This window comes from Dryobates pubescens, chromosome 15 (assembly GCF_014839835.1).
Source record: "Dryobates pubescens isolate bDryPub1 chromosome 15, bDryPub1.pri, whole genome shotgun sequence".
Classification (NCBI taxonomy): domain Eukaryota; kingdom Metazoa; phylum Chordata; class Aves; order Piciformes; family Picidae; genus Dryobates; species Dryobates pubescens.
The window spans coordinates 14,182,100-14,199,357 of record NC_071626.1 but is presented as its reverse complement, the minus strand read 5'-3'; the positions used below and the strand labels follow the sequence as shown (position 1 = coordinate 14,199,357).

Here is a 17,258-nt window from a genome sequence, read left to right as displayed (position 1 = left end):
CAATCCCTGAGTGACTACATTGACAAATGCCCACAAGCTCAAGATTTAGCAAGTTGAATTTAAGGTCTAATGGTGGCATTCTAGAGCACACAACTGGTTCTGTAGCTTTTTATTTTTCTCTCCTTTTGACTGCATGTCAAGGCCAGCAGCTGGAGCTTAGAGCTCTCATTTGTAGCAAGGAGGATAATACTGCTACGAAGTCCCCAGGAAAATGGGGGATCCCATTAATGAATCATTACACTCCCATTTATCTCAACTACTCTTAGCCAAAGTTAATGTAACTGTAGCTGAATAAAAGCTTTCCTTTTAGGTCTCAAGTAGATTTAATGAAGTGTTTTGCTGAGTAATTATTGTAAATCCAACCTTTTGAAGGTCTTAAGTGGCTTTCTGGCCTCTGTGCATGGGGTTGAATTTCACTTGCCCCCTTAGTCTTTTGTGTTTTGACTGGTTGCTTTATAGGAAGTGCTGCCCACAAGGGCTTAGCTAATGGACTAATGCAGTTGGGGCTTTTGCCTGAATTTGGTAGTTGAAGGTGCTAGCCTATCTCCTTGCAGCAACCAAAATATGTGCCTGTGAAGCAGTAACTTCAAGTCAGGACTAGAGATACTATCAGAGAGGGACTTGCACTGGCTGAAGCTAACATGCTGGCATGAAGTAGCTGGGATGTAGGCCAGGTCTTCTGTTTGCTCTTTAGAGAAATGAGCTCTAGGTAGTTTGGATGAGAGTGCTCTAAGCTGCTGCAGCGGCACATTCCTTTCCTGCTTTCCTATCAGGCTTTATTTTGGCTTATGAGGCGTCAGGAGACCTTAGTTTGGATTCTGACTGAATCACAGTCTACTAGTCTCTGAATAGCATTTAGATAAGCAGGAGCTCCTGAAGTGGCAATACAAACCTGCAGTGCCCTGCCCTTGGTCTCGATGGGCAGCGTGAATGCAGAGATTGCACACACGACACACACAGCTGAGAAAAGACACAGGGCCCCAACAAATGAAGCACTCATGAGAACCTGGAGGCAGATGAACAGTTCAGTATGGTGGGGCTGGCAGTTACTTAGTAATCAAAGAATGGACACACATACCAGAGATACTCAACAACAGAAAAACAGTATCTTGTGAATCTAAGATTTCCGAAAGTAATAAATACAAGCAAGATGAGCTCTGGGAAGGTTTTCACAGGTCTGCACCTGGCAAAGACCACATAAGTACTCTATAAACTTCAGATGAAGAACTAATAAGTTGATGGAGAAAGTGAATACTTTTTTGGGGGATGAACTTTAAGGACATCTCTGTATATTTGATGGCTGTGATTGGCACAATATTTGCCAACATTACATAGAGTGCTCTTACTTGTGATATAAATGGGGCCACCATAGCTCCAACACGGCACAATGCCCCACTTGTTCCCATCCCCAGGGCTCGCATTGTGGTGGGATAAACCTAAAACAGGTCAGAAAGCAGATTAGTGCAACAATGGTATATGGTTTGATTTGGGGTTTTTTGGTTGGTTGGTTTGTCATGGGGTTTATTTTGTTTTGTGGTAGTTTTAATTTGGTGAGACCCAGTGCATTATCAAGGGCAGCTAGTGGGATAAGATGAAAGGGAAGAAAGAATCTCATTTATACTATTACAAACCTGCTATTTTATGCCCCAAGTAAAGTTTTAGACCAAGTCAAAGGGGGATGCAATTCCCCTGATATTTGCTTATCACCCATACCAACACCTTTCCCCCAGCTGTGCTAAGGCAGCTCACATCAAAGTCACAGAAGATAGGCTGGGTGCTAAAGGACAAATTCAATTTATATTGCCAGGCCCTGTATCCAGAAAGCAGGAAGAAAGGATATTGTCTGCAGACCTCAAAACTGCCTCCTTATATTGCCTCACAGCACTTCTAATATTTTATTTAGAAGGAGGAGAAAGAATAACATCCCCAGAAGAAATCTCCTGGCTTAGAAGAATGTGCTTTGTGCATTTCCCCCCATTTCCCAAACAGCTGGGCCAATAAAACACTTAAGCCTATATTTTGCTTAACTTAAAAAAGTTCTATTATATTTTAGCAAGTATACTCATGGAAGCTTTTCTTTAAATACTTTAGTGGGCCAAGCCAGTGGAGGATAAGGTAATTCCAGATAAGTCAAGGCTTGGGACCAGATGGGATTTCCAAGTTTGGTTTTGATCACTGATTAAATTGTGAGTAGTACTGGTCTATAATATGGCCGTTGCAGCAATGAGCTTTACATCAACAGCATCCAATTGAAGACCATTGAAGCATGGTATTTTTTCAGGCCTGGCACATGCTTAAATAATAGTGTACTATGAAAAGAAGCACAGGGAGCTACTTCTGATTGCTTTTTATCACCTCTTTACTTAAGCTGCAAGGCAATACATTTAAATCCACACAAGTGTTTGAAAACAGTAAGAAAAAGTAACAATGCATACTTAACCCACAGAGCTCATGGCTCCAAAATTGTATGAAGGGCAAATATGAATTAGAATAGAATAGAAATAGGAATAGAAAATAATAGAAATAGGAATAGAAATAGGAATAGAAATAGAAGAGAATAAAGAGAATAGAAGAGAATAGAAATAGGAATAGAATAGGAATAGGATAGAATAGACCAGACCAGACCAGGTCGGAAAAGACCTTTGAGATCATCAGTCCAACCCATCATCCAACACTATCTAATCAACCAAACCATGGCACCAAGCACCCCATCCAGTCTCTTCCTAAACACCTCCATTAAGTGAGGTGCTGAATAGGACATCTGTTCTTGTTATCTCTAGTTACCTGATTTCTTCTCAGCTCTCTCGTGTGAATCAGTGTAAGAAGGAAATGAGAGGCAGTTCAAGAAAGATGCTGCTAACTAGTCACTAACTATGGCAGCATTGCTGGATATAAGCAAGTGAGCTTTCATGTCTCAGAGCAGCTTAATGTTCTTTCAGGTAGACCTACCTCTGCTGTGTAAATGTAAATGGTGTTGAAGTTTGCTGAAACCAAGGCACGCAGCATGAAGAGGAACCCAGTCACGCCTGTGCTGGAGAGAAAGCCATGCAGAACAAAGAGTTTGTATCACTGAGCGGTGATCAGCAGGGACAGCCCAATGCATGTGCTGTACAAAAGGCTTTTACCAGCTTAATACAAGGGAAGGTACAAGGAAAAGGTGACAGCTGACATGTAATCTTGCTTGAGTCCACTGCTAAGGCATGTTTAGCAATGGACTGCCGCATGTTAAGTTTCTTATAGGCTAGTGTTAAAGGGTGGAGAGAATGATCTGAACAGGACATGGTGGGTCAGCTGGTGCCTTCAGCATTACAGTCAAGTCTGACTTCCAGCCTAGCCCTCACTTTCCATCTGTTTATAAAACTTGTATGCAAATATGATGGTCAGGATGTTGCATGAAAAACAATATAGTAATAGCAGTACAGAGGCCAATACCTTACCTAGTGACTGTAAGCTTACTGACAAAGGCTTTGTTAGCTTAACAACTATTTTCAGCTTCCCACTCCAGCTCTCAAATGTTTCAGCAGCCTCTGTAACCAGTGGCCCATATGACAAGTGACAGGGGTGTACACCAGTGATGAGCAGCTATCAGTTCAGAGGAGGCTTCAGCTCAAAGCCATTCTGATTTTTAGAAACCATTAAGGTCTGGCAGTTTGAGAATGGTCTGTTTTGCACGTCCTCACACGTCAGCAGGATAATTACAGCACTCACACCACCCTTTCCCTTGATGCCTCCAGCTGCTCTTGAAGTGGAGATATACCTAGCAAAATCCTTGCTCTGTTAGCTGTTCTTTACTGTAGTGCTCTGCACATGACCTGCTCCTGAAGCCACCATCTCTTGGCAAGTGGGGCAGCTTGTGTGGTGCATTCAGTTACAGCAATCTGACTATTGCAGTCCTTGGGGTATTTTTGTGACTTTCAAGTTAGAGGAGACAGATGCAGCATTGCAAGAAAAAAAGAAAGGGGGGGTGGGGGGGGGAAGGAGCATGAAAAATATTACTTCTTTCTAGTGAATGTTGTTCATATAATTCTTAATTTTCTAGGTTTGTAGAGTACAGATTGCAATGTGCTTAGGGGAAGCCATGCAGGCTCAGTAGTAGGAGTGAGCCCCTCCTGCACAGTGTTGCCTCATAGCATCTCCTGCAACAGCTTTCTCAGGAAGAGGAGGGAGCCAGTCAGAGGAGAGCTTTTTTCAGGTATACAAAGATTACTGCTGTGACCAACTGGTGACCTGAGAATACCATAGGTACTGCTCTCTTCCTCCAGCATTTCACACCCCCCTCCAGCAAGACCCACATGCTGATCCAGACTACCTTGAGGTGCAGATATTAAGGAGAAGAAAGAACAGGGCTGTACATCCCATGGTGATACATAAGCTCAGTCGTCTGCCAAGAACATTGATGCCAAGAATGTTCAAAGGATTTACTGGAGATAAATAGGAAAATCATAGAAATGTTAGATGACCTAACTGCAATGCTTGTCTGTCTTGATAGACCTTACACACTGTGCCTCAAAAATACCTCTCTGAACCCCCAGTGCCTACCAAACACTCTATAAAATGCACAAACTCTGTAATTCTTGTGCTGGAGCCACACCCTGTAATTTGTCCCACGTTTGTCCTTCCTCCCAGAGGATAGAGCCTGTCCTTCCCCAAAACTACACTGGCAGGACACCATTGCCTGTCATGAGCCATGTGAGGAAGGCACCTGCTAGGTGACCATTGCAGGCCTGAGTGTTTTTGCTTCCTCTGGCCATAGCCCAGCTAAACACCAAGGCCCAGAGTGGGTCCTGTTGAGTACCTCCATGGGGCTTGGTCCCAACCTGGCTGCACCTACAAGATTCAGCATGCAGTTGCTCTGTAGCTCAGTTGCTGAGATGTGAACTAGGGGAAATGTTCATCTCTGAGGTGTGTTGCAATACTGGACCCACACACAGTGCTAAGTTCTTTCAGAGGTGCTATATGGGTGCCTTTTGGACATCCTGCCATCTCCCAGCACTCCTGGGCAGGCTGCACCAAGAGGCATTTTTGTTTGCTATGCATTCCTTGCCCCATTCGCTGTTCTTTACTGTGGTGCTCTGCACATGACCTGATCCCAAGGCCACCATCTGTTGGCAAGTGGGGCAGCTTGTGTGGTGCATTCAATTACAGCAATCTGACTATTTGCAGTCCTTGTTTTTTTTGTGACTCCAAAAACTACATGTTTGGGAATTTGGGAAGCTAAGCTTGGTTCTGGTAAGTTAGGAGCAATTTCCCCTGGAGTTTATCCAAGGCTAACTGCAAAGAAAGTCTTTGGCTGTGCTGCTGGAAGGACCCCTGCTGTCATCAGAAGCTGAATTATTCACTTGGGGAGCAATGCCCTCTCGTCCCTTGCCACCAGCTCACGGCCTGTATCCCCAAGCTATCATTTGCAAAGCCTGTGCCTAGCAGCTGCCAGCAATGCTAAGGGATGTTCCAGCCTCTGGCGCATCACTGAATGCCTACAGAACTCCAAACCCGGCTGTGAGCATTGGCTGGCTGTGGAAGGGAGTGGCGGGGCCGGGGGGAGAAGAGCTCACGTGCGATCTCTCCGACTGTGCTGATGATCATGGTCTGGTAGGCGAGGGGCCCAAACAAGCGGCAGTAGCAGGGGCTGCGGCTCTCCTCGGGGTCACTGCCAGGGTTCTGCACCGGCGGTGCTGTAGAGCCACAGACGAGGTCCCGCTGCAGTAGCTCCGCGCTGGCCAATATAACGCCGTAGTACGCGAAAGCTATGCCGAGCCTGGGGGCAGAAACACTGCAATGAGCAGCAGCACCGGGGAAGGTGAGGAAAGTGAAATAAGAACAGTTTGGGGGGGGTGGGGACTGTGACCCCCACTATGTGCGCCCTTTGCCTGAGCCTAGCAGTGACTTGTGCATCCACCATGGTCACCCCACACAGAGCACACCACTGCCGCCTATGTTCATGCACATATCTTCCTCAGGGGACCATGTCCCAGCTCATATCTTGTCTTTTGTCCATGCACCTCACTTTCTTGGGGGACCCTGGCCCAACTCATATCTTGTCTTTTCCTTGCTCCTTAGTGCTGTTTCTTGCTCTGCAGCAGGTGACCTGTTGGAGGCATGCTGGGAGAGCATGCCACTTAGTCCCTTTCCTCACACAAGGCTGTAAGTAAGTGGAGACAAACCAGCCCTTCCCTCAAGAGCCACAGAATCTTATCATGAGGCCTTGGTGCTTGCAGCTCACATGAAGCACCTCTCCTGGCCTTTTTCAGTCCTTATCCTTTCTGCCCAGGGCTTTTCAAAAGGAGTTTTCATTAACTGGCTGGAGAGGCTCACATCACACCCTGGCTGACTGTCAAGAACACAGCACTGGTGATGGCAGCCTGGCTGTGTCATTATCAGATAATTCAATGTGACTAGACGTCTAATCACAAGCAGGCTGAGAAATAATTTTCACTTTTTTATTCCCCCTGGCAGTTTCAGAAATGAACAACAGAATCTGGGCTAGGAAACAAGCTGCCTGTGGAGGTGGGGTATGATCAGGGCACTGAGGGTTGCAAATGCAAACCTGGAACATGCCAGCAGCTCCTGAGATGACTACGAGAGAAAGGAAGATTAAAAAAAAAACCAAAAAGAGAGATATTTCATACCACTTATTCAAGTTGAGGGGAAAAACACATAAAAAATTCACAGCCTGACTTAACAACATTTTGGGTCAATGATTTCCCACAGACCTATTATTTATACATTTCCATTCCAGACAGAAAAGTCAATGAAACATGTATTACCCTTGCATGCAGCTACTGGAACATTGCTTATGAAACCATCTCTCTTCAATCTTAATTTTCCCCAGCCACTGGTAATGGTTAATGAGTTTCTGTTGGAGCCCTGTTCCACTGATAGATTGCCTGGAATGCAAAAGGGGTGCATTTCCCCTCCTCTTGAGAAGAATAAGCTTACACCAGGAAGAGAAGTAGAATCACAGGCACATCTTTGGTGCATGCCACAAGCAGGCATGGGCTCTCTCCCACAGCTCTCATCTGGCTCTCAGATCACCTCCCCTGAGTCACCTTACCATAGAGAGTCATAGGATTATTTCAGTTGGAAAAGATCTCTAAGATCATCAAGTCCAGCGTTGCCCTGAGGAACAACTGACAGTGCCCTGCCCCATCCTGGATGCCCAGCCTTTTCCTACCTGTGTTAACACTGATTGGTAAAAGATGCCTGAGGCATGGTCTGAGATCAGGACAAGCCAGTGGTGACCTATATCTACATACTCCCCTGTTCTGGCTACCAAGGATCTGATGCCACCTCCTGAGGCAGAAGTCCTGCCTTGCAATGGCAGAATCAATGGAAGACTTTTGCACATGTTTCTCTCGTAAGCAAAAGAGGGAAAAAGCCAACCAACCCCAAACCTTTTTGTACCATATGATCCATATCTGCAAAGTGGTTCTGAGGTATTTGGGGTGGATGAGGTCCTTGAATCTTCCTCTCCTTTCCTGCAAATCATGGACAGTAATTTTTTTTTTAAAGGTGTATTTAATACAGGGGCCAATGCTCTGCAAGAGCAGACTTCCCCTGCCCTCACCCTAGCCCTCACCCCAGGCTTCTGATGGCTCAGACAAATTGACAACACAGCACCCCATCAGCCCTCCAGAGAGGAAAGCCCCCTTTACAAAGGATGCCCACAGGAGGGTGTGCTGCAAAGGGTAGAGAGCAGAAGAGTACCCTGAGCACTCCTGGGTCCTCTAGCTCCCAATGGTGTGGACTCCATAATGATGCTGGAGAGGAACCAGGTTGCTGCTGGGGAGCCAGCACTGCCAGGACTGCTAGTTCCTTTTGCCCCAGTCTGGGGAGAGTGGCCCAGCAACCACTGCTCTGTCTGTGGAGCAAGTCTGCAGCCACATACATCTTGCTGGGAGGCCTGAAATGCCAGTGAACAGAGACACAAGCAGGCACTGGGAGAGAGCCACCAGCTGCCCTGGCAATCCACCGCCATGGGGAGACAAGTTCACAGGAATGGTTTGGGTAGCCTTTATTTTTATCTTCCACATCACTGGTTAAGCCTGAGAGGGTGCACAACTAGCAAAACCCTTCCCACAGTCAATGTGGGTGCATTACATAAGTTCAATTAAACTACAGGGAAGTTTTAATCCAAATTAATTCAAATACAATAGCACCATCTTGCTTGAATTGCTAAGGACAATACTTGGTGCCCATGGGATTGAATAAACAGAAAAGAGGTCCAGGAAAGGGACTTTGAAGAGCTGGATAATACTTTTGAGGCCCTGGAGAATAGTTTTGTCCAATCTTCCTCTCTTGTGGGTCAAAGGTGCCATCTCACTAAATCCTCCACCCTGAAGTCAGTGGGGCCCAGACTGAAGGTAAGGGAGAGCAGCCTTTGGGGGCCACACACACTTTTGAGCATTTTGGCCCAGTTCTGATCAACTCCTGAGCTGCTAAGGTGTTTAAGAGTATAAATGGTGGCATCAGTGAAATGGCTTCTTCTGGTTTGACTGTCTTCTGCTGGTTCATGGTTCCACACTCAGAATCTGGGGTTCTGGGACACAGCTGACAAGCCCAGCCAGGGGCTGGGAGTAACTTCTGGGAGTGCTGGGTTGATGTCACGGCAAGGACACTTGCAGCCTGACTGATCAAAAGCCCTGAGAGGGAGCCTGGCGGGCAGATTCCAGGTCTCATGGCAGAGGGGACACCCCTGGGGAATGGATGGGCAATAAGGCAAGACATGCTTTCTTGGGAGCCATTCTTGTGGTAGAGGAAATAAATCTTTTCTCAGCATGATATTTTGCTGAGTGACCAAAAGAATGCAAAAAAAAGCCCTAGAAAACTCAATTCCATTTTGAGGACCAAGATTACTGTCTCTCCAAAAGAAGAATGACACCTTCATCATCACATTCAAAAGTTGTTTGGAAAGAAATCGGGCAAGGTGAGGAAGAGAGGCAGAGCAAGACATGCTTGGCAGTTTCACTCCTTCCCTGAATGCCAGATGCTGGCAGCCCTGTCTAGGACGGAGGAGCCAGGCAGTCCTGTGCACTCAACTTACCTTGGCAGGCTCCCTCAGTGTCCCCTCAGGCATCACTGCCCCATTCATCTTGGCTATCCTCTGCAGTGTGGCCAGAGCAGCTGACATGTTTCCCTTGGAGACATTGTACCGTGCAGACTCTGGGATGAACTGAAAGCAGACTGGCATTAGAAAGGCTCTCTGCACCTCTCTGTCCACTTAACTATACTCACAGCTTCCTGTCATGCCCAAGAGCTTGGTGAGGTTGAGTAAAGGGCACCACCTGAGCATTCTTTTGCTGTTTTCCTCCCTAGCCATGCCCTGGGGTACCCCAGCTCCCATACGGCCTGTTGTGGGGGAATCACTCTGCTGAACAAACTCATTTCTTGATCCAGCTCCCAGGTGTCTGCTGCCAAGCCATCTGAGACAAGCACTAGGGAGAGGGGGAAGTCAAAGACCCAGGTTTAACAAAAAACAACCCCTAATTAATTGAAATTCCAGAAGGAGATGAAGCATGCATCACTTAAGCAAAAGTCTTGGCAGATTCAACAAGGCCACTGAAAAAAAGGGAAGACATGAAGGAAATTTAGGACCCAACTCACTCATCATTAGGATTTGTAATGTTCACTCACACCTCCAAAATAAAATACCTTTCTATTAAATGATGGCTCTATTAAATTCTAAACTATTACATCTGTATCACTGAAATATGAATTACAGACTTACCTTTTAAAGGGATGTATGCCCACTGATTTTTTTTCCTTGGGACTAGAAAGCTTTGCTACCTAATTTTTCAGGCAAAAATAACCAGGGAACCCAGATGTCAAAGTGATATGGGTGGATGTTCACAGTGACCTTGCATTTATCATAGAATTGTAGAATTGTTGGAAGAGAGCTCTAAGATCATTGATTCCAACCATCAACCTAACACCACCATGGCCATTAAACCATAGCCTAAAGTGCCATGTCTAGATACATTTTTAACACCTCCAGGAACAGTTACTCCACCACCTCCCTGGACAACCTATTCCAGTGCCTGACCAACTTTTCCCAGTATCCAATATTGCCTGCCCAGGTAGCACCCCAAAAGGACTTGTGCATTTGTTTAGCTGCTGGAAGGGCTTTCATATCATCACAGCTTGCCCCAGCCACAGCTTAGCACTGCAGTGCCCACAAGCACACAACTCCCCAAATATGAGATGGTCCTTATGTCTGAGGCTGGTATTTCTGAGGCATGAGTAAACCTGGGGAAGCTGCAGTTGGTCTTGACACCCACTTGCTCTGCAAACACTTTACTGAGGTTTCTTTACTCAGGAACTCTAAGGACTGAAGAGGATGTGCTGTGGCCAGTGCTAGACTGAAGATATTACTTGTGGTTTTTTGCCTACCCTGTCTACAGTGTCTTCCTTTCAGTGCTTGGCCCATCACCATGGTCCCTGGACACTGGAGTCTGGGATGCTGGAGAGCTACAGCAGAGCAGTAAAGCCAGAAACATTTGAAAAGCCAAGCCAAGCCATCTTGCACAGGGTGAAATCTCCCCAGCAGCTGGTTTGCAGCACCTTCACTACCACCCCTCACCCCTCTGCCCCAGGCCATCAGTATCTTCCCAAGTCCCCCAGGTGAGAGGGCTGCAATAGTGAGAGGAAGAAGCAATGACAGTCCCATGCTTTCAGAAGGTGGAGAGCAATGCCTCTTGGTGCCTGGGGAGACACCAGGTCAGTGGCAGTGCAGCAGGGAGCATTTCCTACCTTGAACACCAGGATGAGAAGGATGCCAGGAATGGAGGCAATTCTGATCAGCCACCGCCAGCCGATGGTTGGATTCACCACTGATGCCAGGCCAATGATTAACAAGGATCCTGCTAACCAGAACACCTTAGCCAGGGAAAGGAAGGGGTTAAAACATGAACACATGGCAATCATTTAATAATTTTCTACCCTTATGATCTTTTCCCATAGTTAGGTGGGAATATGTGCTGGGGATTGCTGCTGTTCAAACTGAGCCATTCAATGGCTGCCTAAGAAGCTGAGCTTGGGTTGAAGGAAAGATGGAATGAAAGACAAGGATTTGGGGAGCGATGGTTGAAGATAGTGTTAATTAGCTCCAGATGAAAACAGATAACTTGCTGTGACTACCATTGTACATAAAGTCATTTGTTGTGTCCTTCCAGTAGCTTCTCTGTTAATGCTCATGCCCATGAATTTTCCTCTTGTCTAAATCTCTATGGGGAAGCAGCAGATTTACAAGTACTGAAGGCAAACATGGGCCAAATTTCCATTGCTGGAAGTCAGTGACTCTCTAGTAGACTCAGTGCCAAGCTCTACCAATGGAGACTCTGACCCCCTGATCTGCAAATACTTTTCTCTGCCAAGTTCACTTGTTGTCACTGGGAGACATGTCCCTTTCCAGGGGACCACCTGAGGGAATTCAGCCAACACAAACCACAAATACAGAGAACTCACACCAAGTTCATGAGTAATGTGTGGAGAGAAACAACTAATTTCTGGGGAGAAATACAAGATTGGAGGTTTTTTATAAACCTTTGTGCTTCTGGTAACACTTTGGTCATGAAGCCCTGAGATCAAACAGGCAGTAATGAAAAGCAAATTATCCCTGCCACCAAGACTGCATACTTGGTTCAACAGTCAGACGAATTTGCATGCTTGGTGAGGCCTCTGCAGATCATTTGCACATGCAGCAAGTGCCCATTGCAGAAATCTGGAGTAAGCAACAGCCCAGGTCATGTTTGCTGTGGTCTTTGCCCAGCAAGCAAGTACAATCCTCCTCCTCTTCTCATGAAGAATTTGAGACTATGTATGCCAATCCTACCCTGCACAAAGCCTCATGCCTTCCCTAAGTTAGGACATGGAGAGGTGCAGATTGGGACCTCAACTGAGAAACACCCTATTAATAAATTGTCTTTAAACAAGTCCAAAGAGAAGAGGAATAAGCTCAGACCAGGAGGAGGTTGGTGGTGCCACTAGCCCCAGTGCTTGATGGAAAGCCCATTGGCACTGGCCACATTACAGCAGGCAGCACAGTTATCAGTAGGACAACCAAGAGGCTGGGTGTCAGCCATCACTCAAAGTCCCCATGCAATGTTTGAAGCATACAATTATTTGAGAAGGTATTGCCTCTTTTCTGCAGGCAGCTGCCTGTGTGCACCTTTAATAACAAGGACACCACACTATGGAGTGTAGGAGGCAGCAAGCACTAGCTGTTCACATGTGTGAATAGTCTGAGAGAAAGGCTGGTTTGTTGGGGACCCAACTTCCAAGCAGTAGGGGGACACATCTCCCAGGATTTGGTACTAGAAGGAAGAGTAACATGCTTACTCTTACCTGAGATAAAGGCAACATGTATCCTCTGTATTTGGTGGGCAAAAATTCTGTCTTTATGATAAGCCTAGCAAAAAATGGAAAAAAGTGCAGAAATACAAAGATAAAGAGAATTTCTATACTAATCAAGGAGCAGTTCAGTCAGTGCTGGATGTTGCTGTCCACAGACAAAGTACCATTCCTCTTCCACCAGTGAGCACCCAGAGATGGAGGATCCCTGCTCAATATACCTTCCACTCAAGCAAGCACCAAATTATAAGGAAGATGTACAGCATGAATCCCCCCCCAGGCTATGGCTGTAGGATACAGGCAGGTGACTGTTGCAGTCTGTGCATCAGAAACCCTATGGCAAGGTCCTGTGGCTAATTGAGGTGTCAGTGCAGTGACAGAATAAGTTTGCAGAAATGAATATAAAATAGGGAATATATGTATTTTTTCCACACAGAAAACTGTTTTCCACTTTTTTATCAAATGGCTGGAAAGCCCTTTGGGGAGAGCTTGGCACTGACATCTCTCAAGCTCACATGTGTGAATCATGCTTCCTTGGCTGGAAAGAGACAGATGGGAAGAAACCCACGTTGCCTCTTGATCTAGGCTATTGTGTAAAAGGTGCAATTTCTCTTTGTCCCCATTAAGATCATTAGCAGTCTCCATGGCCAGGGAACATGGGCCCTTCTGCGAGGGAGGCAATGCCAGGAGATCAGTGGATGTGCAACCCAGGTGCAGGGCATCTTCTCCTCCCACCTCTCTCTCTCCTATCCTTCACTTTGGCAAGGAGTTCTTGGGTCAACATGACCAGTTTGGGGATTTCCTGTGTGGGCAGTAATTAGGCTTGGAGAAACCATGGAAGATACTGAAATGTTTTCTTTGTTTCCCAGTGAGAGTCAAAAGAAATAATTTATTTCACCAGGCTCCTAGTGAAATGGTTGTTAATATTGTGAACTTCTCTCCCCCTTCGCATCCCCCTGCCCACTCCAACAGGGTAAAAAGTTTCATTTAAGTGGGAATGTTTTACATCAGGTCAAGAAGAATTTGCTACTTAAGCAGAATTGTTGTGACTTTTTTATGAGGAAGCAGACTTTGCTCATCTGTTACCTGTCTAATTGTTTTTATGATATATGTGCTTAATATTCCCTCTGTCACTGGCTTAACATAAACCAGCTGCCCCCTCTATTGCAGGGCTTGGGAGTCCTTGGGAACTGCAATTTAGATTGATCAACTGGGATTCAGAGAAATTACAGAACAGCTTTTTATTCTAAGGTGATGTGGGAAGTTGCCCCCATGGAGGCCCCTTCTCTGCTTTCTCCTCCAGGTTGCAGCACAGTCATTGGTTCTGAGGCTCAGCACAAGGGAAACTGAACACTCTGTCAGGGTCAGCCAAAATGAGCTTAGCCCTTGGGTCTGTGTGTGCTTCTGCTAACCTCCCCATGCAGGCTGGCTTGCCACCTCCCGTGCTATGTGACATGAGGCATGGCCTTACCCTTGCGCATGGCCTGACACACCACCTCCTACCATGGCCCGCAGGAACACAAACCAGATGTAGGATGGAGCAAACGAGGTCAGCAGGGAGAAATAAGATGCCCAGAGGAACGAGAGCAGCAGAATCTGCAAAAGGAGAAACATTAGGGTCATCAGACCACAGGTGCAGACAGCTCTGTGGCTCCTCTGGGCTTCATGAAAAGGATGTGCAGACTGCGGGTGCTCAACTCACCTTCCAGCGGCCATACCTGTCAGCCAGGAGCCCAAGCACTATGCTGAAGACCATGTAGCCAAAAAACACCATCTAAGGGGAATTGAAACACAACTGTGGAGTGACACTTACCAGGCAGCTCAGCCATTTGAACTGTGGGTGAATTGAATGCTTTCCAAGCAGCAGGATGAACTTGCAGTGCCCAGAACCATGAGCAAGGTGGTTTTCAGGGACTGACTTTGTGTAGGCACTCACTGCTTCAACCCTCAAAGCTGGTGGCTGGATGGAAAGGACTTTGAAAATGTGAATCCTTACAGCTCTGGACATTGATGTGTACTCACATCACTGGTTTTCTACACTCAAGTCAATGGTTTTGTACAGTGGTAGTACTTTCTTGTCCCTGACAGGAAGCCCTAGGAATTTATTTGATCCACTGAGAAATGTGTGCCTGACAATGACCACAATGGTGACTGACCTGCATGAGGGAAACACAAGCCACTCACCGTTGTCACTAAAGCCACCTGCCAGTCTTGAAGCTGCCATTCACATCTGATGAGAGGGGACACAACAGCTATTAGCATGATCTCCATAGCTTCAGCCACCTTTGGGGATAAGCATGCACATTAGCAAGAAGAGAGCCCACAGAGGAAAGCTCCTCAGCTACCATGCCTGCAGCCATGGCAGTCCCATCATGTCAAAACAGCCCTGTGAATCCATGGTGCCTGCTTAGTAGTCTGAGCACCTAATCTGGAAGATGTGAGCTCTTGGAAACAGAGATAGGAGGGGGGAAAGAGGCACACAGAAAGCAAATATCTAAGTGTATTTCTGTATGGGAAAGCTGAAAAGTCTCATTCTTTACAGAGTAGACTAGCTGTGCTAGCAGAAGATCTTCCAAGTATCTCTGAAAACTAAGCTGCTTGGTTAGGTACCCAGCTGTGAATTTGAGCATCTAACACAAAGATGACCTCTTAAAACTGTTTTTGATTAAATACTTCATTGCTTTATTGGCTGTTTGCCCCAGCAACTGGTTTTAGTTAAGAAAGAAGTCTATAATTTATACATAGCTAGAGGCTTTTACACTTCAGCTGCAGTCATCCTCATGAATATGTCCTCATTCTGTCTTTACCCTAGCCTGGTCTCAAGTTTCCAAAACGTTAATACAAGCTCCTGCTAGTCAGGAAATTTCCCAGGTAGCCAAGAGTGAGAGGAGAGTAGTCCTTCAGTGCCAGATTGCACAAGGTTGGGGTGCCCCAGGGATGCACTGAAAAATGCAGTCATGAGGCTGTACCTACTCCTCAGGCACTATTCAAGATGTGCTCTATTAGTGCTGCTTGGGTCAATGCTGCTACAGGGCAGGGGCCAGGCCAGGATGCTCTGAGCCAACCTGATCCGCTTTTGATTGTCCAATATCAGTTGTTACCAATATTGATTTTAGCCAAGGATTACAACAGCAGAAATTGTGCTTGAAGAAAATGATTGATGAGCATTTTTTAAAGGCTAGTACAGACAGTAGCAGAGACCTACCCCAGTGCTGCCCATGATCAGGAAAAGCATGATGTGAAATTTCCCAAACCCAATGGTTTCCACAGCTTCTTCCACTGTAAATGTCTTCTGCCCTGAACACCAAAGGGAAAGAAAGACAGAGGTGAAAAAAACCCCACATCACCAGTCAAATTGTACCTTCTCTTCATGAAATATCAATGTTTTTCATGCTACTGCAGGACCACACCAGGAAAAAGGCTGGGAATGTCTACCAGTTATGTGTTCACTGACCAGCCACTGGGCACACAGGTGGTCAGAGGGTTGCTGAAACAGCAGCCAGCAAGGGAAGTGGCGGGCTGGGCATGGGGAAAGGACAGCCATGTACTGAGCTCATTTGGAAACTCATGGTTGAAACTGCATCTGGGCAATGTTCAGCCATCTTCCTCTGCCCAAATTGCTGTGAGGCTCAGCCCCACTGCGTGCTTGGGGAATGAACCCCAGCACAGGCAGTGTGAGCTGGGGCTTGCCCCAGGTCTAAGGCCTGCAAGACAATCCCAACCAGGGGCTGTGGGCTCAGTTCCATCTCCAAAGCCTTTATTTCTGAGTTTCCCCCCCAGTTTCAAGAGAAAGCATCTGAAGATCAGAGCTGGGATGGTTTTATAAACAGATCTGGTAGAAAGCTTTCAGTATATGTATACTTTAAAACCATTATTTAAGTAAAGTCATAGCTGCACATATTTTTCTGGCAGTACATTTCAAACCCATTAACGTTACTTCTGAAATGGAACAGAACCATACTGCAGAGTTCCAGAAGAAATTTTTGTGTGTGTGTATATTGGTTTGTGTTTTTTTTTTCCAGCTGCAGAACTTTTTTTAAATGCTTTTCTACATTTTCTTTAAAATGTTTTTGAAATAGAATATTTTTCTTTTCAAAAATGAATTATACACATAAAAAAAAATAAATCCTTGAATTACAGGTATAATAAAATATTTACACAAAGTGAAAGCCTGAGAAAAGCCAAGCCAGCCAGCTTTTCCCAGTGCCTAAGTAGCTGCCACCAGCCTGGTAGCTGTGATGGGAGAGTAGCAGGGTGAAGCTGATGCTTGTGGCTCCACATACAGAGGTTTTAGGCAGCTGAAGTGCCAGTACTGAGGACCCTCCCTCTACCCTGGCTAAATGAGGACTCAAATTTCTCATTCTGCCAATGCAAACCTGCCTTTTGGGGTTTCTTGTCTCTCCATGTGGATTTCTTCCAAGCCAATCGCATTTTCTGACTCTTGAGGTGCAGTGGCCATTTCAGCTGCTGCTGGAATCCCACACTGGAGTGCAAACAGATATGTTCAAATGTGGAGGGTTTTTTTTCTAAGATAGCTGCTGGAAGATATTGTGGTGGTACAATTCCCTCCCCCCCCAACTCTTGAGCCACTTAGTACATAGTGCAACTCCCCCTCTCTGTGCCACACAACAATCCATTGGAAATTCAGGTGTGCATTGTAAAAGACAGTGCATCAGAACACTGAGGCACCTGGCTTCTGCTCCCCCTACTCACTGGGGACAAGAATGACAATCTAATACCTCCTGACAGTCCAGCATAGGTCATAGGCAGTGGACCAGCGCATTAAGGTGCCCCCTCAACACACAGGGCTCTTGCTTCCCTTATCACCTGGGAACAGTAATGATAATCATTTGACAGCCTGGTAAACCTGTACTTGGGTTGTGGCCCAAAGGGAGCGGTATCAGAAAACCATC

The 17,258-nt window shown here is 46.1% G+C and overlaps 1 protein-coding gene across 1 annotated transcript; it reads right to left on the bottom strand.

The window, feature by feature from the left end:
* Positions 1 to 796: 796 nt before the first annotated feature.
* Positions 797 to 15,642, bottom strand: SVOPL (SVOP like). Its single transcript, XM_009896386.2, has 13 exons — positions 15,551 to 15,642; positions 14,530 to 14,628; positions 14,048 to 14,119; positions 13,817 to 13,941; positions 12,340 to 12,403; positions 10,747 to 10,872; positions 9,041 to 9,169; positions 7,402 to 7,475; positions 5,553 to 5,755; positions 4,310 to 4,421; positions 2,950 to 3,031; positions 1,347 to 1,436; positions 797 to 1,006 (listed from the first exon to the last, which is right to left on the bottom strand). Exons 1-13 carry the CDS (start codon positions 15,578 to 15,580, stop codon positions 797 to 799), a joined length of 1,416 nt encoding a protein of 471 aa, XP_009894688.2. The 5' UTR covers positions 15,581 to 15,642.
* Between the last annotated feature and the right edge of the window lie 1,616 nt (positions 15,643 to 17,258).